The sequence below is a fragment of the Populus trichocarpa genome, chromosome 4 (genome assembly GCF_000002775.5).
Source record: "Populus trichocarpa isolate Nisqually-1 chromosome 4, P.trichocarpa_v4.1, whole genome shotgun sequence".
NCBI classification, from domain to species: domain Eukaryota; kingdom Viridiplantae; phylum Streptophyta; class Magnoliopsida; order Malpighiales; family Salicaceae; genus Populus; species Populus trichocarpa.
Window position 1 is genome coordinate 15,664,238 of NC_037288.2, and position 26,188 is coordinate 15,690,425.

Consider the following 26,188-nt stretch of genomic DNA (forward strand, 5'->3'; position numbering starts at 1 on the left):
TTAAAAAAAAACTTATAATGATTTAAAAAGAAAGTCTCAATAATTTTTTTTTATTTGAGATAATTATGTAAAAATTATTTTATTGAATATTCAAGATCACATTTTAAAAAATATAATAATTAGTGAAATAATTACTAATATTACCCTAAAAGGCTATAATCTTATTTAAAAACTATGCCAAAATTGAATGATATTTAATTGTATAATATTTTAAATATAGTTTTAATTGTTTTATATATAGTAAAGTTTAATCAAAATTTAAGAAAAAATAATTAAAAAACTAAAAGACTATAGAAAGAGGGCAAACATCTAGATCCACGTGCTTGGCCCAATAGAAAGATGCTTAAGCGCGTGTCGCCTTGCCCAATCATCTCAAGTTTTGTTTGGCAACACAGTAACTCTTTCCATTTTCATACGAAAGAGGAAAATTCAAAGTTGTTTTTTTCTTTCCTAACATTCACAACAAATTCTATCCAAAATCCAGAAGATATCTGGAAATTTCGAGATCTTGACACCAAAGCATTTTGTTATCTAAATTTTGGTGCTAACCCTTTATTTTATGTTAGATTTTCATTGCCAAATTTGAAAGTTCACCCTTTTTTGAGGTGTCCGTTGTTATGGCTTACATGGGACCTATAATTACCAGGTTTTTGTTTAGTCTTGTTCATACCACTACACATATACAGGTGCTCGTGAGCTTCCTCAGTTTCAAAAAGACATGGCCCGTACTCGTGGGAATCTTCACTCCACTGCTCAAGACGCTGCTCAGAGGTTTGTGTTCTTTAAAGTCGTCTGCTTTCTTGGTTTGTGATCCTGTTTTTAACTTGTGGGTTTCGTATGTTAATTGGAAATTTGGAAAATGTGAGTGTCATTTGATAGAGTTTAGTAATTTAGAATGTGTATATGCATAGTTGAAGGTAATTATGCAGGTAATTTCTAATTAATGCAGGTAATTAGTAATTTTAATTTGTTCTTGGCATTGCAGATCAAGAAAGAAGAAGAAAGTTGCAAGAGGAGAGGATTCAGGATATTCATCTGCGGGTACTTTTCTAATACATGTGAAAGGTATAAGGACGACAACGAAAAAGAAAACTTGGAAAACTTGATTAGTGAAAATTAAGGATTGCAGATATAAATTCTAAATTTACAATTTATTTCTTTGAAAATATGGCTAATGAAGTCTTCCTCCCTAAAAGCTTACAAGACTTTTAAAAAGGTTATAAAACCCTACCTCTAACAAGAAACAAATAAGAATCTTAAAGCATGAAGAAAATAAAAACAAAATTTAAATTAAAACAATATTAAAAAAAAAACTATGAAAAATAACAAAATTAATCCAAATAACAACTTATGAGTCTAACTTTAAGACCTCCAAACATATTGTAAAATTATATATAGAATCACTTGAAAAAAATAAAGTTTGATCCAATAGTTGGATTTTATATTATCATCATTTTAAGATGTTATCCTAGTTTGACACGAACAAACCTTTTCTTAAAGCTAAACATGTTTTATTGATCCATAAAAACATCTACTACATCATGCACATAGTTTGCCTGGAGCATATCATCACCTAGTTGTGATGGATCATCATCGTAATACTCAAAACCTTTAGTTTTTACAACCTGGCTGCATCATTTTCCTTCAATAAAAAACATCTTGAGATTTGGACTTTGACAGCAAATTGTTCATGATTACCTGCAGCACACTATGAGAGAACATCATCATGTTACAGAACTGTTTCATCTAAGAGATTACTTCATGAGTGGTGACTAGCATCGAAAATACGAGTTTTAGTCCTGTTCTGAACAATGAAATCTATTAGGGTGTCTTGTAGCTGTTATCTAATAGGGGGTTTAAGAACTGTAATTGGTAGACCACTTCAAGATGACTAAGGTGGTACTGATTACTGAATAACATTTCAAAGCAGTCATGAGAATTGATGCTGCTGTTATTCCTCAAATTCTTTGTTCTCCAGAGCATCACAAGGATGTATAATTTTGTTTGCCCGCACATTCTTATGACCTTCTCTTCGTATTCTTCTTTGCTTTTTAATGTGCTCAGGACATGGAAGTAGTGGCGGGAAAAGGGCACTGTACCATCACAATTATTGCGAGAAAGATGTAACAGGGAAGGTCCGTATCAAATGTGCTGAGTGCCTTGATTTTGGCCTGTGTGCAGAGTGCTTCTCTGTAGGAGCTGAGGTTGGACCTCATAAAAGCAATCACCCTTATAGGGTTATGGTCAGTTCTTCTCCTTTTAACTAACTTGTTATCTTGCACTGTTCTGTTCACTATTCTTCCTTTAATGTGGCACTGAGCTCGTCCCTGTATCAGTGTGGGAGCCTTGCTGGTCTGTTTGATGAAATATGATGGGAATTTTGGCTTTCCTGTTTCATCTCTGTTTAGAATTTCATAATTGTACCATACTGACCTGTTCTTTGTCGTGTCATCAAACGGTCACTTCTGTATCGCATTCGTTTCTTCATGGTTTAACTAGTTCGAGTACCTACATGGACTTGATTCCTGCACGGCATAGTGTTCAAACTATAACGTCAGAATGCTGACAACATGTTTTTTATTCATTTTCATTTCTATCTTCCTCTCTTTTTACCCCTTGGAATGCAGATGAAGAAATGCTGCTTCTAGAGGTGTTTTGAGCGTTTTTTATATTTTTAGATGGAAGTTTTAGTCTTCACTGCAATGTCTATTGTTCCATATATAGGGAATTGAAATGTACGAATTAGGGAACTGGGCGGGAGTGGCTTATCATGTTGGCACAAAGAGTAAAGAAAAATGCATTGAACACTATAGTAGTGCCTACGGTATGATATACAAAAAACTCCTCATTTCAAGGTGATTTTTTTCTCATAAAAGGAGCTTGTTGCTATGGCCATGGGGTTTGGGGAGTTCTATTTGCGTTGCATTCCTTGAATGGTTTAGTTGAGTCTATACCAGATATCCGGAAACTAAAGGCCAATATTTCCTGTAGGTGTACTGTTAATGTATGTGTTTTACCGTGGTTACACGTGATATTGATTTTATTCATATAAATATATTTAATTTATTAATAAATCTTTAATATTCATTAAATGTTTTATTAATGAATCTAGAATAAAAACGAAGTTTTTGGGATAAAAAATATTTTGTAAAGAAAATTATAAAATTATTATAATTGTGGGATTCTTGTTGCATTCAAGCATTATTCCTAAATGTTTAGGTTAATACTCTATTAAAACTTGATATTAATCAGAGCTGTTGAGACTAATACATATTATATTCCTTTCTTTATGAAAAGAAGTGGATGTTCTGTTAAGTTTATGTATGAGGTATACCTAGAACTAATATGTAGGTGTTTGCAGGATAACATGTGCACTGAACTGACCCGCATGAGAATTCCATATAAAAAGATCACTCGTGTCTATGGAAAGGCTCACGTGACGGTTGTGTAAGTGATCCTTAGACTTGAGATCACTAAGTTATATTATACAGGGAGTGTTATGTTTTGATCTTGCTATACATTGTCCTAATCAATGGTAACAAATGGATAGATATTGAGTATAATATAAACTAAATAAAGGTATTTATGTTATCAAAAGAGAATTCATCACCCTTGATGAATTAGAGAAAATATTTCATTTGTTCTCAATTAGTATTGATTGTAATTTATTATGCAATGAATAATAAGATTTAAAAGGAGTTTCAAATCTCATTAAAAGAATCAATGAATATAGTGTTGAGAACAAACATAATTCGACAGAGTAGACATACTCCATGATATAATATTTAAATCAAAACATTATTGATGAAGGGATAATAATTATACTGAGAAATTGATCATTGAAAGGTTTTATAACTTTTTTAATATTTAAAGGATCATGACAGATTGTTAAACATTGCACTTGATCTTCAAATATAAATTAATTAATTATTGAATTGATAATAAATTGATTTATTTAATCGTATTTTATTTAGAATTATCATTTATATATGGACAACTTATTAGAGAACTTAATGGGTCACACACATAAAAACCATTGATCGAAAATTAAAATGAAATGATTAATCAAGCGTGACTTAATTGTAAATAAATTTTAGAAATTAAAAACTAGAATATAATTAATACAAGGGATTATAATTATAGACTTAGAAACAATCAAGTAAGGACTTGATTGAATATATTTATAAAATTACCCTAAAATAATATATATGATGTTATTTAAAGGGCAATTGATATTTTGTTATTTATAGGTTTTTTAGGTTTTCCTATAAATAAAATATTATACCTTTTATTTCTAATGATGTTGAATAAAGTATATAACAATCTTTCTTTTCTAAAAAAATTAAAACATTTTTCACCAGTAGTTCGTGTGGATTATCATTAGAAGCTGAATAATTAAACACTTTATAATTTACAACAAGTCAACCTTGAAGCAAATATTCAAAGTAAAAAAAAATATCTAATCTTAAGGTAATATTTGCATAAACCCTAAATAACTCTAAATTTATTTAAGAGACCCGGGCTCTCGTTTTGGGATTATAGCATCATTCTATGTTCCATCTATGCTCTGGCTATGCTCTGGCCCTGCGACTCCTGTCAGTAGTATCCGCTCAATTTCTCTTTGCAATGCTTACCAGTTGAAACAAACTTCAAGAGAATTCGTTCAAAGATGAGACTAGCTATGTTACAAACAAAGAATATACGCTGGGACTTTTCCCACCTCTGCAATTTAGTTCAAGATAATGCCTATGATATAGCATTTACGAATTAGATTTTACCGAACTAACTCTCAGAAGACGGCCGGCATCTTCTGGTTCTACGCCTGAGCTTGTGGAATCAGTACGGTACGACTCATTTATAGACATGCTATAGGTTTGGCTTGGATTCTGCCAGAAGTGGTTTCTTATAGCCTTGTATTTTGTGTTGATTGCTGAAAACCCAGGATCAGAAAGAAGGTCCTGAACTGGAGTTCGGCCTTCGAGCATGCTCACAACTTGAGACATTGTCGGTCTAAGAGTTGGGGATGCATTGGTGCATAAGAGAGCGACATTTAGCATCACCATAGCCTCTTCTGAAGAATACTCTGACCCCAATTCTGGATCGACCAACTCCAAAAGACTTCCTCTCTCTTGCAAAACATAGGCCTGACAAAATCCCAGATAAATCCAATAAGGATGCTATAGTGCATTCATTACTGTAAAATGAGTTTAGGAAGTTCAGCGGAAATAAAGAAGAACGACAAATGTAGATATAAGTTATCGGTCTTTCCTTGGCTGACAAGACAAGAGTCTTTTATGAGGTTGAATAATTTGAGAATTCATGTGAAACATTATATGCAAAGATTGATAAGAAACCTATAAAATGATTTGTTTAGTATGTGATGTTTTCAAACAAGGGATTATCACTTTCTGACAGAAGGAAACAGAAAACTTAAAAGAGTATAAACCTACCCAATCAAGAAGGTAAACAAACTCCTCCTTTGGCCTGTAGTTTGTGTTGCTCTTTCCACTGACAATTTCCAAAGCAACAACTCCAAAGCTATAAACATCTGCTTTGTTGGTCAAGTAGCCACGCATTGCGTACTCAGGAGCCATATAACCACTGAAAAATAAAAAAAGGTGGTTCAGCTTGCTACACGATCCCTGGTTTTCGTTCTCAAACAGTCACTATTTAATTATATGATAATATAAAAGATCAAGAGATGTAAATGCTAGGGCTTATGATCATAAAAAAATAAATATGCAATAGGTTGCAGGCTCAAAGCCTTGATACCAGTCTACTGGAAAAAGTTATGTCTGCCACGATATGAAAAATGGGTTTAGGCCTATCTATAGGAAACCAGAGATTTGACTGAAAGAGGGTGGAGACATAAGATACAGAATGACAGATAAAGATTCTTTCTTGAAAATATACAATGTCCTGGTGGAGACTTACATGGTTCCAGCAATGCGAGTGCTGATGTGGGTATCGTCATCTTCATTTAGCTTTGCCAAACCAAAATCAGAAATCTTGGCATTGAGTTCCTTATCAAGCAACACATTGCTAGTTTTGATATCCCTATGCACAATTTTTATTATTGACTCTTCATGTAGGTACATCAAACCTTTAGCTACACCTAGGCAAATTTTCTGCCTGGTAGGCCAGTCCAGTTTCATTCTGAACTTGGATTCCTTCCCTGAAATAATGGGAAGAAAAAACAATCAATTTTTGAATCCCAAACAAAATGCCTTCGTTCAAAATGCTTCTGATAGAAGAAAGAAATTAACTCACCGAGAAGAGCACGGGATAAGCAATTATTTTCCATGTACTCATATACAATCATCAATTGGTTTCCTTCAACACAACATCCATACAACTTTACAAGATTCGGATGTTGCAGTGCAGATATCATTCCTATCTCATTCACAAATTCACGATTTCCTTGCTTGGATTTTGAGGAGAGTAGCTTGACTGCAATCACGGTTCCATCTGATAGTGAACCCTGCATTCAATAATGAAAAGTTCCCACTCAAACTTATGGCTAACAGTTAATAATTAGCATTGCTTTCTTTATTTGCTGCCCTACATCTAAAACTAGAAAGAATCCAAAAATTTATGGAGAACATTTGACCAATTCTTGTAGTTGTTTTTCCACCGCCAACTTATAGAACATATTTAGGACAGATTAAAGAACCTATCAACCATGCAGTTACCTTGTAAACAGAACCAAAACCACCCTCCCCAACTTTGTTTTCCGCATCGAAGTTATTGGTGGCAGCTTTCATCTGTCTTAGCGTGAATAGTCCTGTTTGCAGATCTAGGCCTTTAAGCTCTGTCAGACCACAGTTTTGGATGTCAAAGAGAATATTTAAATGATCATAGAAAAAGTTCTATTATGAGTATCTTTAAGAGAATATCGAACAGAGTATTTTAAGTTCACAGGAAAATGTTAAGGAGAACATTTAGGGAAATCACAGAAAATCTTCAAAGGAAAATGCAATGAGAATTGAGGATTGAATTTGTTAATCCAAGATTCCAAAAAAACTTGTTATATTTTGTTCCCCTTTATAAGAAGCCCAAAAGAAATACCTATACCTTTATCTGCAGCGGCTTTGCCACAAAGCCAGCCATTTCTCCACATGACACCTAGTACCAGAAAGGCAAGGAAAATTGCTCCAGCTACTGCTCCAGTCACTATGATTACTACATTCCTTTTGCTACCATTTGAAGGTGGTTTAAAGTCTGTGGAAGTAGAGAAACTGCTATCAATGGGTCAATTTATAGTAATGAGTAAAAGAACAAATCTAAAGAATGTAACTCACTAGATACAAACATATCAGTTAATTGGATGGTTTAAAGCACAGTTGAAAAGTTTTTATCATAAGGTATCAGAAGTAGTAGTAAAAGTACTTCAGTCCTGATTTTAGGAATCGGTCCTATGGCTTGGGACATTCATAAGTCATTATATTTCATCCCCTAGCCTCTCTAAAACCAATATCTGTTCAGCATTTTTAGCAAACCTTGCTGAATACAATTGTCAACGTGCAATTACAAGTAACATAGATCCTTATGCCATGTGTTCGTATACATTTTTCAGATGCAACAAATGACGGGGACAGAGATGGAAGGACATCAAATATGTGTTAGCTACCTGACCAGAGTGGACCTCATTGGAAGACATTACCAGAAACAAATTTCACTTTTATGGGAAATGATTCATACAGTGGCCCAGCCAAACTTTCCATTACAGCTTCAGAACTTTTTTAAGTTTAAGCTGTCAACTTTCAAGTGCAATGATATTTAAAGTGAAGATGAACTTTGAATCTGACTTACTCGGGTCTACCGATATAGCTGATATTAGAGGACCATAAATTCCTCTAAGTGGTATGCCTGTTGTCCCTCTTCCAGCCCAATACAAGCGGATCTTTAATGTATTATGTGTTACTGCTGCAATGAATGTCTTTACAAGGGGTATGGCAACACCTCCAGCCTCATCTTCAATATTAAAATCTTTCAGGACCAACTTTCCCTATATTTACAGATTTGGCACAAGTAATAATTAGTTAACAAGTATGGATATAAAATTCAGGCATACTCATTTCTTTAGGATCGTGTACAAGAGTTTAGTTACCTGGATGTAAACATCAAATATACGCTTCCCAAGACTAGTTAATGAACTGTCATTTGTGAAAATAATCTCAGCAAAGTGAAGTTTTACTGTGTAATTCCCATTCATGAGGCAAAGTCCGTAGTAAGTGAGAGAAAGGGGAGAAACACGCGCTGTTGTGTATAGTTGTGCAATGGTAGCAGAGACATTGGATATAGCAGACTTGTTGGTTTTAGTATAGGCGTCTGCCTCACTGTCATCGTCCATGAAGTTGCCGGTGCTACTAAACGCCCATTCTTGGCTTGGATGGGAGTAAAACATAGAAGCACCCCTTGGTTCTTTATCATCTTGGTAAGTGGTGTTGCCATCGACAGTTATCTCATTACCTCCACAGTTAATATGCAAGGTATAGTGCTCTGACAAATATTGACAATATAAAAAAGGATTTAGATAGAGATATATTTACCAAAAGAAAATAAAAACAGAAGAAGAGAAATGGAAAACTAGTTAAATCAACTGATAGGTAGGCTTCTCCCATAGACATTGTGGAATAAAATGTATTTTAGGCTACTCACGTTGATTTCGGGAAGCAGAACACGGAAAGTTTTGTTTCAGGCATGAATGGGCTTTACTTCTGCAACATATTTTGAGAAAACGAAACTTCAAGTGATTATACTGACACATGATGTTAAATTCTTAAATAATGATGAGGAGGAGAAATGGAAAATATTCTTCAACGTCTTATAACAAATAATTGAGTAAGGTTTCAAAATTCTTACGATTTAATTGTTGACGGCGAGAAGCTCTCCACTATGTTCCTGCAGAAGTGAATGAAATGGTTCACTGTTAAATAAGAGTTTTTTTTCCTAAAATAAGAGAAACATTTTAATGATCACTCACACGCTCCCTCGTGCACATTCATCTGGACTTGAGCTTTGCCAGGTGAAGTTGTTATAAGAAAGATCCCTGAAGACACCAATGGAAAAACTTCAAACCGTTATCATCTATTAAGTTCTGGAAGATTGGAATAGAACTTTGTGTAGGAGTAGAACTTCAAGCTGGAAAATGAATCTGGAGGAACTAGACATACACATTCTTGTTTCTTTCCAGAAGCCATGGAGGAACAGACCCAGTGAGCTTGTTTCCTGTCAAGTACCTAGAAAAATTAAAGATGACAAATATTAGGCTACTCAGAAGCTTACAGCCAAGAAATATATGAAATAAATAATATATATATATATATATATATATACCACATCAACTTACAGGAAATCTATTCTTGCCAGTTGGATAAACGTCGAAGGAATTTCTCCTCTGAGGTTATTGAAGCTGACATCTCTACATTGGTATGAAATAAAAGTACTTAAGAGGGGAAAAGAGGGGGGAGGCAACTGAATAAATGAGAGGAAACTATGTGTGCAGCTTATATCAGTTTTCAGGTTCTTCACAAGGCATATGTCATGTAATAAATTGGGTGTTTCCATAGCTCATAATTGCACTTCCGACTGAAAGCTTAAAAACAGATGATCAAATTGTTTTCGAGGATAACATTTGAGCCAGTGATTTATACGGAAAATCTTAACTTTTGAAAGCACATCATTAAGGTTCGAAGAGGCACACATTCAAGTTCACTGCCAATTACTTTTGCAACATCAGTATCAAAGCTTGAGAGGTGATAGTTTACGATCCATAAGATGCCACACAAGAACGATTGTCCAAGTTCAACTGTGGATGATCAGGGCATTCAATTGCATTGGATGGACCGAGACCTCAAGAACCCCAATTCTATAGAAATGTTCATCATTTTTAAGATAGCAAAAGCCTATCTGTCTCTTTTCCAAATATAGTCCATGAATCATGGAGATTCATTTTATATTTTTTAGTGACACCCAAAACATTCTGGGAATTTTCAATAAAATTTCTTGAGAAAGTGAACGATAACTATATTGACAAAGAATGTTTTGAAAGCAAATCATTACAGCCTCTATATGGAACCACTTACAAGTGCTTCAGTTTTTCCATCTGCCCAACGTATTCTGGGATCTCTCCATATATTAAGCAGTTTCTCAATATCCTGCATTTTTAAAATTTTGGTCAAGTATATATTATCTATGTCAAATACAAATCAAAGAATAAGAGTTATAGCAGAAAAACACATAAGATTAGAGCTCCAACTCACAATGTTTTCATGGATTCCATATCACTCAGTGGTGGGAAGGGAGACCCTCTTCCTGTTAAGTCACTAATCCTCCTACAAGCATCATTGAACAGAGAACATGCTGTAAATAAACACATTATATATACATAAAAGACAAAATGCAGATATTCTATTGCTTACAAATCACTTAGTTTGGTCAAGGAAGCAATGCTAGAAGGTATGGGCCCCTTAAGAGAGGTACCCTGTAAATGCCTGTAATAAATATATTAACAACAAAAGTATCAATCAATTATAAAAAAAAAAGAAAAAAAAGAAAACGGAGCATAAAGAGGTAAATGTTGGAAACTCACAGTTTCTGAACCTTTGTCCATTTACTGATGAAAGTAGGTAGCTTTCCTGAGAAATTATTATCATTTATCCTCCTAAAAGGTGCCAAAGAAATACAAACTCAGAGAGTGTTCTGAAAGTAGTATTGTTTACCATAAAATTCAGATAAAATGATGAAGAACACATATGAAAAACAATATTTAAAAAAATTCCAATAACATAATTTCCACTGAATTTGATCACCATGCATGGTTAAATTATCCGCATAGAAGATTGAAAGATCTAAACAATCCCAACATGTTAAATATGAGTATCCTGGCATCAAAATCAGCTATATTTCCTGTGGAGATAGAAGTTGATTGCATATCAGATGCGGCAAACCACCCAGCCGAGGCAAATCCAAAGATGAAGGCATAAAAAATGCCGAGTAATCACTGTTTGTTTGGTTAATAGACCTGTGAAATCAATTAAAAGAGAGAGAGAAAAAAGTCTACTTACACATCTGTCAAGTTGACCAACTTGCCAAGTTCTGCAGGCAAGTTTCCTGTCAATGCATTTGAGGAGAAAACACTGGAGATAAATGACATTAAAGTTAATTTTAGTATATGATACAATATCTAGAATCAATAAGCATGGAGATGTAGAAAAGGCATTACAGTTTCTGTAAATTGATCAGTCTTCCAATTTCAGGTGGAATGGGTCCTGAAAAATGATTTCCTTCAATACTCCTGTAACAGGAATGGATGTGTTAATGTCACTTCACAATAAACAGTCTGAATGATTCAAATCCATACTTAAAACCTCTAAAGCCTAGCCAAGGACAGGTCAATCTGCCAACTTTCATTAAATGAACTGTTCACATTGTCCTCTTGGCATGCCAAGGTGGTCAGAGTCAGACAGCCTCCGCCTCAAATCAATAACAAATGAAATGCTTTTTACTACAATTAGAGAACCAGAATTAACAAAACTTCTTTAAAATGTTTCCAATCTTATCTTTAATGATTTGACCGGCAAAGTGACAGCATGTAAACAATGAACCCTCAACAGATGATTCACTGCCTCTAAAAATCATAGATGATTGCAGACTCGGAGAAAAGAGAGCTCAACATACAGGTTTCTGAGGGTGGTCATGTTGGTGAGGACTTTCGGGAATGGCCCAGACAACCGATTCCCCATAACAGAGCTGCATAGATACGTTAGGAAAGTATGAAACTTCACGTTAACCATCTACATTGAATTGAGAAAAGAGATGAGATGAGGATGTGGTAGGTGCCCTTACAACTCCTCCAAGCGCAAGGTACCCCATTGGGGAGGTATAACACCAGTGAAGAGATTGCGGCTAAGATCCCTGCTTGACAATTGAGTGCATAATCAACAACAGCAGTTCAGTATAACGAAAACTTCAGAAATGTTTGATTTATTTCTCACAGTTGTTTAAGGTAGCGAAACTTGGAAAACTCCGGTGGAATGATTCCCGATAGATTCTGAGACTTTAAAGCTCTGCAAGATATTTCTACAGAAATATTAGAACACATAGCCCAAGACATCCTTCCAAGAAAGAGATTAAGCAAAACATTACTTGAACTAATCACACACAGATCACTGGATTTGGTAGAGGGAAGAGTAGTAGTACATGCTTACTAGGTGGCAAGAGGAATTGTTGTTGAAAGAGCAGTCACAAGTGACACTGTTCTCGAACCCTTTCCTCTCATCCAAAATACTCCAATTCCCTTCTCCACTACATGGATCCTTGTTGAAATCCCAGTCCTTCTTCCCCAGCTTCTTCCCTATTTCTCTTAATACCCTAACTGCAATGCAAAACACATACCCCTTAATTTGTACATGGGCATTTTTCTTTCATATCCAAGGAAAGAGTAGATAGAAGAATGAGATGCTGTGTTTCTTGGAGATCCAGTCAGGGAATGAAGATATTGTTGTTGTATTGATTACATTACATTACCTTCTTGGGAGTGGAGCTTAGCTGAAGCAGAAGCTGCAAGTCCAAAGGAAATGAGAGTGATGGAACAAATGATGGATACTTGCAGGAGCAGTTGTGGACTACTTGCCAAATTACAAGCACCCCCCATCTTCTTCTTCTTCTTCTTCTTCAGCCGTGGTTAGCTCAGAGCTCTGCTTGCTTGGATAGGGACCAGTAGTGTCTTGAAGGAGAGAGTTGGAGAAATAAAGAAAGCGTTTATCATAGTTAAAAAAAAGAAGAAAAAAAGTTGTCTTCTAATGGACGTACGTAAGGAGCCCCGACAGTGACAGTGACAGGAATACTTAGCACAACTTTTAACTATAATTTTTAATTTTAAATCATAATTTACTAAAAAAATTAATGAATAATTTATATATTATAAGAATCTAAACGAAAATGATTTGTTTTTTTTTTCAAGATTTAGCCGTGATTAATAATAATACATATGATTTGATTGATGAGTTGATGTTGACTTTGCGGTGGTCAAAAGTCTCTAAACTACTAAAAAGATATTATATCCTTTACGCGTTTTTGAAACACTGCGTCGGCACTCGTGGGACAACGATTGAGTCTTTCTCTTTCTTTGCTTTAGTTTTTTTTTAAAAAAAAACATTATTTTATTTATTTTATATTAATTATTTTATTTATTTTAATGTTTTAATATCAAAAAAATTTAAAAAAATAAAACTTTTTTATTTTAATATATTTTTAGGTAAAAGACGACCATTACTATTCTTTCAAACAATTTCTTAATCATAATTTTAAAAAATATATATTTAAATTAAATTTACTATAAAATTAATTTTTTTTAGTTTAACGTGGGTGTCCGGACCAGCTTGCGCGCACCTCGACTAATCTCACGGGCCCTGAAGTTAACGACCATGTAAGCCTCAAGTGGCCATCATATGAGCAACCACGTAGCTTCAACCTGACTATAAAATTAATTTTAATACATGAAATTTAAAACACATCTATACATGGAATCCATGCAAAAAAAAAAAAAAAAAAAAAAAAAAAAAAAAAAAAAGAAGAAGGTCGCAATAATGGCCTCTAGGAGATGGTAGTCGGCAATCTTCTTAATTTTCTAGTCTATAAGAGCACAGTTGTCACCTCTTTTATCATCAATTAATGCATCATATATGGTTGGGTAACATGGACCGGCATCGATCGTGTAAAATATATATTAAAAAATTTAAAAAAAAAAAAAGAGAGAAAGAAGAATATATGCTATAATCTTTAATTTGTATCTGGACCTTGTGATAGATCGATCCACTGCTAGAATCTGGGGGTGTTATAAATATATAATGTCCAAGAATCTTAGGAATTAATATTTGCTTGGCCTTTTCAAATTTTGATTATCCTAAACTTCTAACCCGAGATAAATTAATATATTAAGAGATTTCTTATAAAATTTGATGATTAGATTGAAAATTATACTTGATAATATAAAACTAGTTAATAAATAATTTAATTAACATCAAAATCTAAATTTTCTCATCCAATCATTTCTAGAATCATATTAGTTATTTTATTAAGTCCTTGAGATGATTTTTTTATTCAAAAATATTTTTTTATTCATTTTATTATTTGTTTTATTTATAGATTTGTTACTGTTTCACACGTTATCAATTTTTAATAAGAATTTACACCAATATATTTTCACGGATTTCTTTCTTCATTTTTATTTCTCATTTCTATTATAACTCCCCAAATTTATTTTCTCATTTTTAAAACATATTTATTTTAATTTTTTTCGTAATTTTTCTGCGAGTCAAAACCGAGTTTACACATGAAATATACTTCATTTGATTCTTTTTGTGGCCCCCCCCCACTGCCCATATGCCGTCTGCAGGCTGAGAACGAGATGTTTATTTGCATGCTTCAAATTAACAGTAACTAGGACCACGAGTTCACGAATTAGCATCTTTTCTTTTTCGAATTAAACCAAGCCAAATCAAATTATTCATTTTTACTAATTAGTTAATTAACAATTAATTTTTTGAATTATATATATAAATAATATTGTTCTTAAACTCAAATTTTAAATAAAATCTCTTCATATTGATATTAAGGATACGTTCTTAAAATTATTTAAGAAACTTACTATTACAATCTATGTTCGTTTGGAAACATGGTCTAAACGCGTTTCTCAAAAATTCAAAATATTTTTTTTGTTAAAAATTAATTATTTTTATGTTTTGAATCGTTTTGATGTGCTGATCTTAAAAATAATTTTTAAAAAATAAAAAAATATCATTTTAATGTATTTTGACACGAAAAACATTTTAAAAAACAACTGCAACCACACTCCCAAACAAAAAAACAAGGATTCAATAATCAAGGAATGTTTAATTTCTTACATTAGCATAACCCTTTTTTTTTTTTTGGATTCGAGGAAACCCCACCTCCCGGAAAGCGTACTTTGTGGGCCCAGGTGAGTGAGTAAAACCCGGCTGTCCCAGGCTCTTACAAGAGGTGCACGCTCTGACTCGAACTCGAGACCTGCTGTGTAGATCTCAAGCTCTTTGTCACCACGCTACGCTCATTAGCATAATGTACATGAAGATCGGTGTGTGTTTTGAGATATTTCTTATGAACAATAAATATATTTTTGATTAATTTGGTTTGAAAATATATTTTATTGGATTAAAAAGAAGAAATATCACTCGTTTACGTAACGTATTAAAATCGATCATGCATGTAGAAGCAGAACCAGCAATATAAATATTATGAGAGGAAGTGCATGAATGTGATTGATGGCTAGCTAGCTACCATGGCTCCAAAAGAAAACAAAAGAGGGAGTGTGATCGCTAGCTGGCTTCTCTTGTCCAGTCCTCAAAATTGACCTCCACTTGTATTATTCATCATCATCACTGCTAGCTTCCTTCCCTCGTAAACGATCTTTCACTCTCCTTTTGCCCTTATGAATAATCCGCTAGAATTATTTATTAGAAAAGGCTAAAATTAATAAAATAAAATAAAATATTTGTTTTAATTTGTTGTATATGAGTTGTAAAATAAAACCTGTATAATTTAGTTTTATTCAAATAACTTACTACAAACATATAATGATCTTATTATAATGTAAAAGGTTTGGAGCAATACCAAATTAAATCAAAGCAATGAAGTTAATTTCATTTTCATAATGTATCCATCACTTTAATGTTGTTGGTCTTTATATATATCAAATATAAACATATAAAGTATATAAGAAACATTAGCTAAAGCAACTTTTAAATAAAACAAAAAATAATAAAGAATGAATATGATAATAAGTCGAATCAACCTGTCAGCTAGCGGATAAATTGTTGATTTTTCTGTTTCAACCAATCCTTGACATAAATCAGCAATCGATGACATGTTCTTTAACTTTGGATGATTGGGTACATGATTGGATGACATGTTCTAAAATCAAAACATTTATCGTGAGAAAAAATTGATAATTTTGGTGGCTCTGTTTAAAACAAAACATTAAAAAAATCTAAGTATAATCAAAACGAACCAATAAAATATATCTAATTAATTAGAAAAAAAATCACCATAACAAGAATTCAAAAAGCAATTGGTAGAACTAGCAGATTTGAGAAAAAAAATGAGCAAAAATAGTAGATTTATATATAAAAAAACCTCATCAAATTATTAAAATAAAACAAAAATAGATTTTAAATTTAAGTTACCTTGTTTTATTTGATGAAAGATAAATTAATTGGTGACTCTGCTTCAATCTTTTTGTAGAAAAATTTTACTCATGATTTATGTTTTTATTTGTGTTTTTATCAGCTGCAAGATTTATATTAGGGCTACACAAAATAATGACCTTATATTTTTTTCTTTTCACGTCGGTCAAGAGTAAATAAAAAATCAAAAGTAAAGTTACATTTAATTACCGTTAATAAGGCCACATTTTAAAATAAAAAAATATAACACCTCCGGCTCACATTTAATTACCTAATGAAAATTTTTAAAATGTATTTGGGGGGCGGACCCGAGTCCCTGGTCCTGCTTGCCCGGCCCCTGAGAGCAATTAATTCTCTTTTCTTTATATATATATATATATATATATATATATAAATTATTGATGAGAAAAGAAGGAGGAGTTATGCTAAGAGTTTGTGTTTTTTATTAATGGATTTAAATAATTACTTTTCTAAGAAAAAAAATATTTTTATTGATGTACAAATAAATAAATATCAATATATTTAAATTCATGTTGACAATATATACTTGTATATATATATTTTTTTGTTTTATTGGATTTATTTTTTCTTCATGTGCAGCGGAGTGCGGGCTTGCCATGCAAACGATATACGACTCTCTTTGCTCCAAATAATAAAACAAGCTTATATTATATAGTCAAACATATCTTTTGTTTGTAAAGTTATATTAACACTAAAGTATTGACTATATTATATTCGTATATTATATGTACGTAAACCTATACACAAAGCCTATATTAAGCCTACACGTGTTTGTCTCGAATCAATCATTTTCTGTGAGAGAGTTTTCACACTACTTTATCGCTATGCATTTCGAGATCCAAAATGCACTAACATCCTTGCGAGTGAAAAAGGAAAATAAAATAAAATACCGACATGACATGACATGGCATGCATAAAATAAAATATAAAGCATATATAATAATCTTTTTTTTAAGGTGATATATAATAAAATAAAATATAAAGTTCGTAATGCACAGTGCAATTACAAATTTAACACTTTAATAAATAATTCTAAACCTTTAGATATAGGGGTGTTCCAGTCAAAAATGATTTATAAGAATAAAGCAACTACTTTGACACCTTTGAGACAAAAACAATGCACCTCTCATTTTTTTTTTTATCATTTTACATTAGTTTTTATTGTAAATTTAGAGGTTGTTTTGCGTATTATTGTAATGATTATATATTAAATATTATTTTTTAAAAACTTGTTAGTACTTGTTTGCACACGTCAGCGTGTGGATGACCCCACGACATTCAAGCGGCGCGTGTGGGCTTGTTCGGCCAACAAGCATTGCCTTTCAGGGCCATGTTTGGTAAATCGTGGCGCCCTAAATATGATAGTGTGGCGTGTGTACCTATCGCGCCACTGGTTTTGTGCCAATGGCCATTTTTTTTTCCTTAAATTGAAAAAAAGCATTTATTTATAATTTTATTTTTTCTTATAGCTCTTGCAAATTTTCAAAACATCTCTTGCAAATTGTTTTTTTTCCTTCACATTTGGTTCTTATGCTTTTAATTACTATTTTGTTTTTTTAATAAGCTATAAAATTATAAATGTTTTTCAATTTCACCACCTACTATTTTTAATTTATAAATAATCTTTCAAATTACAAATGTTTTTCGATTTCACTCCTCCCGTTTTTAAATATATGAATAGTCTATCAAATTACAAATATTTTCTAATTTCACCTCTTATGATTTTTTTAATCTTTCAAATTTGGTTCGTATTTTTTTAGTTTTTACTTATTTTATTTGACATTATTTTCAAATTTGTTTTTCAAATTTCATCATCCTTAGGTTTTCTTCTATCAAATTTCATCCTAATTTTTTTCGTTGTTATTTTTTTTTGCTTTTGCAAGTTTTTTCTATTAATATTTTTCATTGATTTCATCTTTTAAAATTATGTTGGTTGAGAATTAAGATTCGTATTTGAATTCTGGTCCAAGATTTCACGGGTTATAAATTTTAGAGGTTAAACCAGGTTTATAAAGTTCGCTTGGTTTTTTTTTCTTTTTTTAAGGTGATGTTTTTATCCTTTTATTTTGTTATTTTTTGCGATTTGCCTACCATTGTTTTTTAATTTTATCCCCTACAATTTTTTAATCCATGTATGATCTATTAAATTACAAATTGTTTTCAATTTCATCCCCTATTATTTTTTTATCTTTTAAATTTGATTTTTAATTTTTTAATTGCTATTTTTTTGCTTGTGTTCATTTTTAAAATTGATTTTTTTTCAAATTTTATTCTTCTTAGATTTATTTTTTATAAAATTTTCTCCTCATTTTTTTTTGTTTGCTTTTGCAAGCTTTTTTTAATAATATTTTTTTATCGATTTTATTATTTAAAATTAAATTGATTATTTACTTGTATCTAAAATTTTAAAGATTATAATTTTTAAATATTAGAAAAGATTAGAAGGTTTTTCATATTATCATTGAGAGATCACGAAGAAGCAGAAGAAGAATTAAATCATTAAAGGAATGAATGTCAGACGCGTAGATGCTTTCTTGTTTGGGGTTCCTAGTTCTTGAGCTACTGTCTTAATTCCCTGCTTTTGCGGTTGTGTAATAAATATTTGAGAAGAAAACCCTCTTGGCGTATCTTTAAGAATTTCAATAGAGATAAATGGATTTATTTTTTGTTTTTTATGATTTGTTTTCTATTGAGTTGTTTATTTATATTTTTTTTTAAATTTAATTTATATTTAATTTTTAATTTATAAATAATCTATAAAGTTATAAATATTTTTTTAATTTTACTCATATAATCGATGTTTTAATCTTTCAGATTTGGCTCTCATTCTATTAATTATTATTTATTTTATCTATGATTATTTTAATTATTTTTAAATTCCAATTTATCTGCACTTTTTCCTGTTAAATTTTTTTTTTTATTTTTTTGTTTTTGTTTTTTTTTCAAGTATTTTTTATTGATATTTTTCACCGATTTCATCATTTAAAATTAAATTTGTTGAGAATTGACCTTCTTGATTAAACCCGAGTCCATAACTTTATGGGTTATGAGTTTTAAAGATTAAAATATATTTAGAGGTTCATCCGAGTTTGCATAGTTTTTTTCCTTTTATGAAGCTGGTGTTTCTAATTTTTATCCTTTTTTAGTGTTTTGTTTTCTTGTTTTTTATGATTTTATTTAATTGGGTTAGCTCTCTATAAGTTTTTTCAGTTTCACCCCCTATCTTTTTTTAATCTATAAATAATCTATCAAATTACAAGTTTTTTTTTTTAATTTCACCTCCTATAATTCTTTAATCTTTCAAATCTAGTCCTCATTTTGTTATTTGCATTTTATTTTATTTGTAATCATTTTTTTCCAATTTAATCATCCTTGTGTTTTTTTTTCTGTTAAATTTTATCCTTATTCTTTTTGTCGATTTTTTTTTTAATTTTGTAGGTTTTTTTTATTAATTTATTTTTTCACAATTTCATCTTTCAAAATTAGATTTATTGATAATTGAGCTTTTTGATTGAACTCAGGTCCAAGATTTCACGAGCTGTGAGTTTTAGAAATTAAACTAGGTTTAGGAGATTCGTCCAAGTTTGCTTGTATTTTATTTTTATTTTTTAAGTTGATGTTTTCTTATTTTTATTCTTTTTTTTTGTTTTGTTTTCTTATATTTTTTGTGATTTTATTCTATTGGGTTTGCCCTCAACAATTGTTTTTTTTTAATTTCACCCCTATCTTTTTTTTATCCATCAAATTACAAGTGTTTTTTCAATTTCATCCCTTATGATTTTTTAATCTTTACAATTTAGTACTCATTCTTTTACTTGCAAATTATTTTGTTTTAGATCATTTCAAATTTCATCCTCAAGTTTTTTTCTTTCAAATTTCATCCTCATTTTTTTGGCTTTTGCAAGTTTTTTTATTAATATGTTTTTCAACAATTTCATCCTTCAAAATTTAATTGGTTGAGAGTTAAGTTTTTTTATTAAACTTAGGTCCATAATTTAACAGATTACAAGTTTTAGAGATTAGAATAAGTTTAAGAAGTTCGCTTAGATTTGCTTGTTTATTTTTCTTTTTCAAGTTGTTTTTTTATTTTATTTTAGTTTTTTTTTTGCTCGACATGCGGCGAAGAGTTGAGCATGATTCCATGAGGTCATGAAAGGATTTCAATTGATGCATGACTAATGAATTGATCATGGGCCTTACTTGGACTGGGCCGTGCACATTCCCGGCCCTAATGTGATCTGTCTACTTTCCAGTAGTGTTATTTTATTTATAATATAAGCCGAAAAGAAATGATCAACTATAAAATTCCTTCAACTGATTTTTATTTTATTTTATAAAAAATATAACACTGCATCGGCACACATCGAAAACTTACTTATGGCATGGGATTCATGTTTAAGGAGATTCGTTTAATCCAAAATGCTATAATTTCTTTATTTCAGAAACAATATTAACGTGTTTGAGAAGAACAAATAATTACTGTTTACTGCAGGTGTTTATAATTAACTTCGAAGGAGAGCTGCGTACAGAAGTTCATTCCAGGTATCAGGAACCCCAGCTAGACACCAGTGGGTGCAGTCCATAGCTCTGTGTTCACCATGGCCGCCATAGACTGAAGGATGGCCATCTTTTCTCAGCTGTGAAAGGGCCGTGACATCGAGCAAATGTACTGCTACTGGCTTTGGCATTGCGCCTATTGCTTTCTCAACAACTAGCTGTGCTGGATGATGTCCTGCTGGGTACGTTTTGAAGAACGGATCTTTCTGCCCCTCACAGTTCCTTGCATTTGGCTCACCCCAGTCACTTCCACTGTTTGCCAATCAATCAACAAGAAATTAATCGCAATGCATGGACAAGCTAACATGTTTTGCACAGTGTTGTGTCCAGCAGATTGAAAGAAGGCTGTGCATGGGTGTATGAATGAACTTACTTCATGTGATCTGGAGAAATCCCTTGGAAGAAGACTGTGGTTTTTGCAGTATCTACGTTGGTCTCGACCCATTTAGCCCACGTAGTCAAGGCTTTCTCGTATGCGACCAGCCGATCCATGTCTTGATATCTAGCATTCCCGACTTGAATAAACTTCCATCTATAAGGATACACACACAAACAGCCAATTAGCCCCTCTAGCTGGGTTAAAGTAGTTTTATACATGACTGATGACACCATTAGGAGGGTTAAAAATGGGCCACGCACGGCTGTTTTCTCCCTGTATGAAGCCACCAGTGCCAGGTGTTGAAGACCAAAACATCAATCCCTTTCCATAAATCTCCACCTTTAATGGAGTCAAGCATAAGAGCAACCCCATGGCTTGTGCTTACCATGTCAACTAGAAATGCATTGCGGGAGAACATCACTTTAGCCCCATATCCCTGCAAAGATCACAAATCACTGTATTTTTTTAGAAAATGATTTGCAAACATGTTTAAAGGATGATGGATTATGGTATTTATTGGGTAATTAATGCATATATAGATGCTTAATTAATGACGTATAATATGCCTGCTTTTAATTACGTCAAATCCTTCAAAAACTTCAGATTTACTCTCTCTTTTTTATATAAAAGAAGATGAATAAAATCATATTTCCTCCACGAAATCGGAATTGGAATCATACAGTTTTTTTGTGTGTGTATATATATAAAAAATTAAACCATCTCAGTTTTTCCTAGATATTGGCGAAGAAAGAGATTTCCATGTGAGGAGGATTGAGAAGATAAGCAAAAATCTTAAATCTCTTGGTATTTTCGTTTTCAAGATTTATAAAATGATAAAGATGCGGCAACCAATTAATTAATTCCCACATGATCCAATTAAAAAAACAAAAAACAAAACAAAAATAGGAAAGCATGGAGACGAGGAAGGAGACAGGAGCAATTAAGGATTTCGGTCTCACAGGGAAGCTGAAAGTGGACAGCTCTCCTGTCCTGACCAGGCTATAGTTAGCTTGTGGTAGAGCCACATGAAGCATGCAAGTGAGTGATTGCCATTGATTCAAACTTAGTGAATCTCCCACGAACATGATGCTCTTCCCTTTAAGTATTTGTGATAAGAAATGACCGCCATCAAACCTACAGTATGGATCCATCAGCAAACACGAAATTCCTTTAAAGGGAAAGCAAATTCTTGTCAAATTACTTGTGTTGCTAAAGAACAACAAATTAAGAATTAGCTCAAAGGATGGATTTAGTTGACAGCAGACAGAGCCCTTCTCTCCACGGAAAGGACTCTCCTAATACGTTGAAGTGTCACTTTTCAACATAAAATTATACTTAATTAACTACAAAAAAAAAAAAAATTCAAAATTGAGATAAATTATACAAGTTGATATATGTCATCGTCTTCACTTGCAATTGTATTGTCTTTTTCACGTGATGTATGTAAATTGCGAAGTGATCAGCTAGCAAGCAAGGCCACAGATCGACAGTTACCAAATCCAATCACAAAATTAAGCAGCCATGGCCATTATATATGGATATAATTAACACTTCGATGGTAAAATGAGAGAAAAAAACAGTGTGTACCTTGGAAACTTGCACCCTGCCTTGGGCTGCCATCTATACTTGAGATAGTCTCTGTCTGGGCGACCATTCTTGCGACAGTCAAACTCCTTCTCTATGAAGGGACATCGCGAGGCATCATAGAGAGGATATGCTTCATCACGAACCCAAATCCCTTTATAAAGATCACAACCACCACCCCTTGCAATCCCTCTATGGTGCACAGCTAGAGAAACAACTAGCAGTGCTGCTCTAATGGCAAAAGAACCCACGTCCATGAGAGCGAGAGAGACAGAGGCGAGTAGGTGCAGCTCACAAGACTTGTATGACAGTGAACATGAAGAACGTTGTAGTGGTAGTTCAATATGTTTATATAGAGTTTTTTTTTTTTTTTTTTTTCCTTCTGAATTTTCACTTTAAAATTAGTATTAATTAATAAGACTATCACTTAGGGTACGATATATAGGATGAAATTTGAAAAGTAAGAAGATCAAAGGGAATATGATGTATAACTTTAAATTACCATCTATTTTCCCTATAATTTTCCCTGTATTTTTTACTTTGGTTTATTTTTTAATTTAGCCATTTATTAACATATCAGAAACAATTGACAACTAATTTAGCCACAAAAGTATTAATTCAAAGAAAACAAATCACCAAATAAAAAAAGAAAAAAATAAACAATGTGGATTCCTGTAGAAACCATCTATGTTTTTTTTTTATTTTTAATTGTAATTTTAATTGGTATCCTTTATGCATTTTTTTTCTTTATTTAATACACGAATTTAGAAAAGAAATCCCTTTCGTACATGGCAAAACCACCACCAGCAAAAGAGTGCTGATAAATTCGGGTCTTTTATGAAAAACTAATTCTAGCTAGATCTAAATTTATAATCCAAATTTTGCTTTTGTTTTGAGTTTGAAAATGATTTTTTTTATATTAAAATGTTGTTTGATAAGTTTAAAAGAATGTTTTTTAATGATCTTTTATGGTGATTTTGTCAGTATAATAGCGGGGTTTTGGTGTGTGTTTGTTTTAGAGGTAGAGGTTGAGATTTGGGTGTAGAACCCATCAAAAAAACTAAAAAAAACAAGAAAAATTAGTTTTTATGGTTGATTTTTGTGTATAATTAGATTGTATCTAACCACAATCTCAATCACAAAAACTAAAAATAATAATTAACCATGATACGAGCCCATATGCAAACACTTCATAATTAAAAAAAAGCCAAGGAGAAGTTAATATACTATTTATTAGAATAGTAAAATGAAACAATTAACCCTGATAAAAAAAACTTTGAACTAGGTTCTAGGAGTAAAATTATCTTTTCAACATGACACAATTATTTTTTATAAATTATATAAGGTTAGATTAATTATTTTATTTTTTTGTTCCATAGTAAAATTACCAACTTAACCTTATAATAAAAAATAAAATGCCTATTATTACGAGTGTTTTGGTCTTTTAATTTATTTTTTTAAAATGGTGTAATTACTTTGATACCTTTATAGAAAAAATCAGGGTTACTCTCTCCTCAAGGGTTTTTTTTTTCGTTTTACGTTGGTTTTATTGTAGATTTTACGGCGACGTAAAGGTATTTTTGTAATTGACATATATTAAATATTATTTACCTTACATGGCAATGTTTGGAAGGTTCTTGCGTCGCCTACGTGATGACATGGCACATGTACCAGAAGTGCCTCTGATTTGGTGCCGATATGCAATTCTTTTTTCTTTTTTTCCTCTCTCTCCTCCTCGAATTCAACGTCAACCCCTTAAAAATCTCTAATCAACCTCTTCAATTTCTTTTTCCTTCACATTTGGTCCATGTCTTTTGGATTACTATTTTATTTTATTTTGAATGAGCTATAAATTACAAATCTTTTTCAATTTCATTCCCTTTTATTTTTTTTAATCTTTCAAACATGGTCCTCAATCTTTTGATTACTATTTTTTTTAATAAGTTATAAAATTAACCCCCTTTTATTTTTTAATCTTTCAAATTTGGTCTTCATTATTTTGATTGCTATTTATTTTGTCTAGGATCATTTTTTAGATTTTATTTTACAATTTCATCCTTCATGGGTTTTGTTTTTCTATTAATTTCATCATTTTTTTTAAGATTAGACCATGTTTAGGAGGTTGTCCGGGTTGACTTGGTGTTTGTTATTTCATTTTTTAAAGCTAATGTTATTTATTTTTTACTTTTTTTTTAGAGTTTTGCGTTATTATTTTTTTATGATTTATCTTCTATGGGATTAATATTAGGTTCATGATTAGATTCATTGGTTTTAAAAGTTAACATGAGTTGACTTTTGTGTTTTTTAGGTCTTTGTTTTATACAAAATTGATTTATTTTAATTTCATCCTTCAACATTTAATTTACTTGAAATTGGTCTTCCTACTTTTTTTTTTCATTTTCTTTCTATTGAATTATCCTGATCCTGTGCCCATGATCACAAGATTTGCAAGTTGACTCATATTTTTTTCCGTAGCTTTTTTTTAATTTTTTTTATTTTCGTCTTTCAACATCAAATTATTTATATTTTGATGTTATTCAATTTTCTTTCGAACGCGGTCACCCTAATATCACTACTGGGTCAGAAACTTTGCATCTTGACCTGGGTGGGCTTAAATCGAGTTTTTCCAACCTTTTTTTTAATTATATATATATATATATATATTATTTTTTTCTTTCAACATTTTAGTTGCTATAGATTGAGTTTCAAATTTGTTCTTTTTATTTTTCTTTATGTGGAGCTATCATGTTCTTATTTGATTTATTAAGAATTGGTTTTCAAACTTTTTTTGCTATATTTATTTTTATGAGATTATCTCAATTTTATGTCTATGGTCATGAAGTTTACGAGTTAACCTTGTTTAACTAGGATTTTTTTTAGTTTCGTCCTTCAACATTAAATTGTTTAATAATTTGGGTAGGCTCATGTCAGTTTATTTTATTTTATTATTTTTTGTCAATTTATTCATTATTATTATATATTTTATTTATATTATTTAAATTATGGATTTAACCAATATTGTTTTTCATAGCATTCTTTTTTTTACATTGAGAAAAAGCTCGCAGTGCATCACAGGCCATCAGTGAAAAAATAACGAAGAGGATTAGTGAATCTACTGTACATCAAGACACATGTCGCTATTAACTAGAACAATGTAAAATGCTTCTTGGCTAGCTTATAATTTATATTCCTCCCACTCAACTCGTTTTATTTTCATTTTCATCCCGCTTTTGCCTCTTTTTTGGGGTTGGGTTTGGAACTGCAACCTGATGGGCTTGGCTTATCTTTTTCTTTTGTATATGTGAGTCATTCTTCCTCTCTTCCCTGGTTTTCCCGCTCGTCTCCTATCTCTCTCCATTGAAGCCACCAAGAGCTGAGTAGTTATGCTTTTTTTTTTAATCACTTTTAGGCACATCCTTGC

At 31.8% G+C, this 26,188-nt stretch overlaps 3 protein-coding genes across 14 annotated transcripts; 1 reads left to right on the forward strand and 2 right to left on the reverse strand.

Annotated features, from left to right (window-relative positions):
• The first annotated feature begins 327 nt into the window (after positions 1–327).
• Positions 328–8,022, forward strand: LOC7463020 (transcriptional adapter ADA2). 8 transcript variants are annotated; one of them, XR_002981357.2, is made up of 6 exons: positions 335–771; positions 986–1,065; positions 2,065–2,243; positions 2,725–2,824; positions 3,362–3,447; positions 7,577–7,932. XR_002981357.2 is itself a non-coding variant. In XM_024599347.2 (5 exons), the coding sequence occupies exons 1-5, from the start codon at positions 719–721 to the stop codon at positions 7,587–7,589; spliced, it is 411 nt and encodes a 136-aa protein (XP_024455115.2). In that variant the 5' UTR covers positions 335–718; the 3' UTR covers positions 7,590–7,932. The 8 variants fall into 8 exon arrangements, 6 of the variants coding, with proteins under 6 accessions (XP_024455112.2, XP_024455110.2, XP_024455115.2 ...); XR_002981358.2 differs by lacking the exon at positions 7,577–7,932 and having other exon boundaries at positions 2,337–2,824; positions 3,362–3,724; XM_024599347.2 differs by lacking the exon at positions 2,725–2,824.
• On the reverse strand, positions 4,375–12,758 carry LOC7472591 (probable LRR receptor-like serine/threonine-protein kinase At1g07650). 5 transcript variants are annotated; one of them, XM_024599333.2, is made up of 24 exons: positions 12,532–12,758; positions 12,205–12,379; positions 12,000–12,071; positions 11,851–11,919; positions 11,683–11,754; positions 11,228–11,299; positions 11,070–11,141; positions 10,595–10,666; positions 10,425–10,496; positions 10,266–10,337; positions 10,089–10,160; positions 9,353–9,424; positions 9,177–9,242; positions 8,987–9,052; positions 8,866–8,904; positions 8,662–8,720; positions 8,111–8,502; positions 7,813–8,008; positions 7,075–7,221; positions 6,693–6,811; positions 6,271–6,481; positions 5,935–6,175; positions 5,451–5,601; positions 4,375–5,144 (listed from the first exon to the last, which is right to left on the reverse strand). In XM_024599333.2, exons 1-24 carry the CDS (start codon positions 12,656–12,658, stop codon positions 4,761–4,763), a joined length of 3,090 nt encoding a protein of 1,029 aa, XP_024455101.1. In that variant the 5' UTR covers positions 12,659–12,758; the 3' UTR covers positions 4,375–4,760. The 5 variants fall into 5 exon arrangements, with proteins under 5 accessions (XP_024455101.1, XP_024455102.1, XP_024455104.1 ...); XM_024599334.2 differs by lacking the exon at positions 12,532–12,758 and having other exon boundaries at positions 12,213–12,358; XM_024599336.2 differs by lacking the exon at positions 12,532–12,758 and having other exon boundaries at positions 12,000–12,084; positions 12,205–12,343.
• A 7,897-nt stretch (positions 12,759–20,655) lies between these two features.
• LOC7463021 (protein trichome birefringence-like 43) lies at positions 20,656–23,096 on the reverse strand. Its single transcript, XM_002305980.4, has 5 exons — positions 22,771–23,096; positions 22,143–22,317; positions 21,444–21,619; positions 21,178–21,336; positions 20,656–21,056 (listed from the first exon to the last, which is right to left on the reverse strand). The coding sequence occupies exons 1-5, from the start codon at positions 23,022–23,024 to the stop codon at positions 20,750–20,752; spliced, it is 1,071 nt and encodes a 356-aa protein (XP_002306016.3). The 5' UTR covers positions 23,025–23,096; the 3' UTR covers positions 20,656–20,749.
• Positions 23,097–26,188: the final 3,092 nt, after the last annotated feature.

Bases quoted from the DNA above. Each gene is read 5' to 3' on its own strand.
- LOC7463021 (XM_002305980.4), bottom strand. From the start codon at position 23,024: ATGGACGTGGGTTCTTTTGCCATTAGAGCAGCACTGCTAGTTGTTTCT. The intron at 22,318-22,770 runs GTACACACTGTT...TCCATACTGTAG, and splicing joins GCAGGGTGCAAGTTTCCAAG to GTTTGATGGCGGTCATTTCT. The intron at 21,057-21,177 runs GTAAGTTCATTC...ATTGGCAAACAG, and splicing joins ATTTCTCCAGATCACATGAA to TGGAAGTGACTGGGGTGAGC.
- LOC7463020 (XM_024599342.2), top strand. From the start codon at position 719: ATGGCCCGTACTCGTGGGAATCTTCACTCCACTGCTCAAGACGCTGCT. The intron at 772-985 runs GTTTGTGTTCTT...TTGGCATTGCAG, and splicing joins GCTCAAGACGCTGCTCAGAG to ATCAAGAAAGAAGAAGAAAG. The intron at 1,066-2,064 runs GTATAAGGACGA...TAATGTGCTCAG, and splicing joins TTTTCTAATACATGTGAAAG to GACATGGAAGTAGTGGCGGG.
- LOC7472591 (XM_024599333.2), bottom strand. From the start codon at position 12,658: ATGGGGGGTGCTTGTAATTTGGCAAGTAGTCCACAACTGCTCCTGCAA. The intron at 9,425-10,088 runs GTAAGTGGTTCC...ATACCAATGTAG, and splicing joins ATGGAAAAACTGAAGCACTT to AGATGTCAGCTTCAATAACC. The intron at 5,145-5,450 runs GTAGGTTTATAC...GGATTTTGTCAG, and splicing joins TTGTTTACCTTCTTGATTGG to GCCTATGTTTTGCAAGAGAG.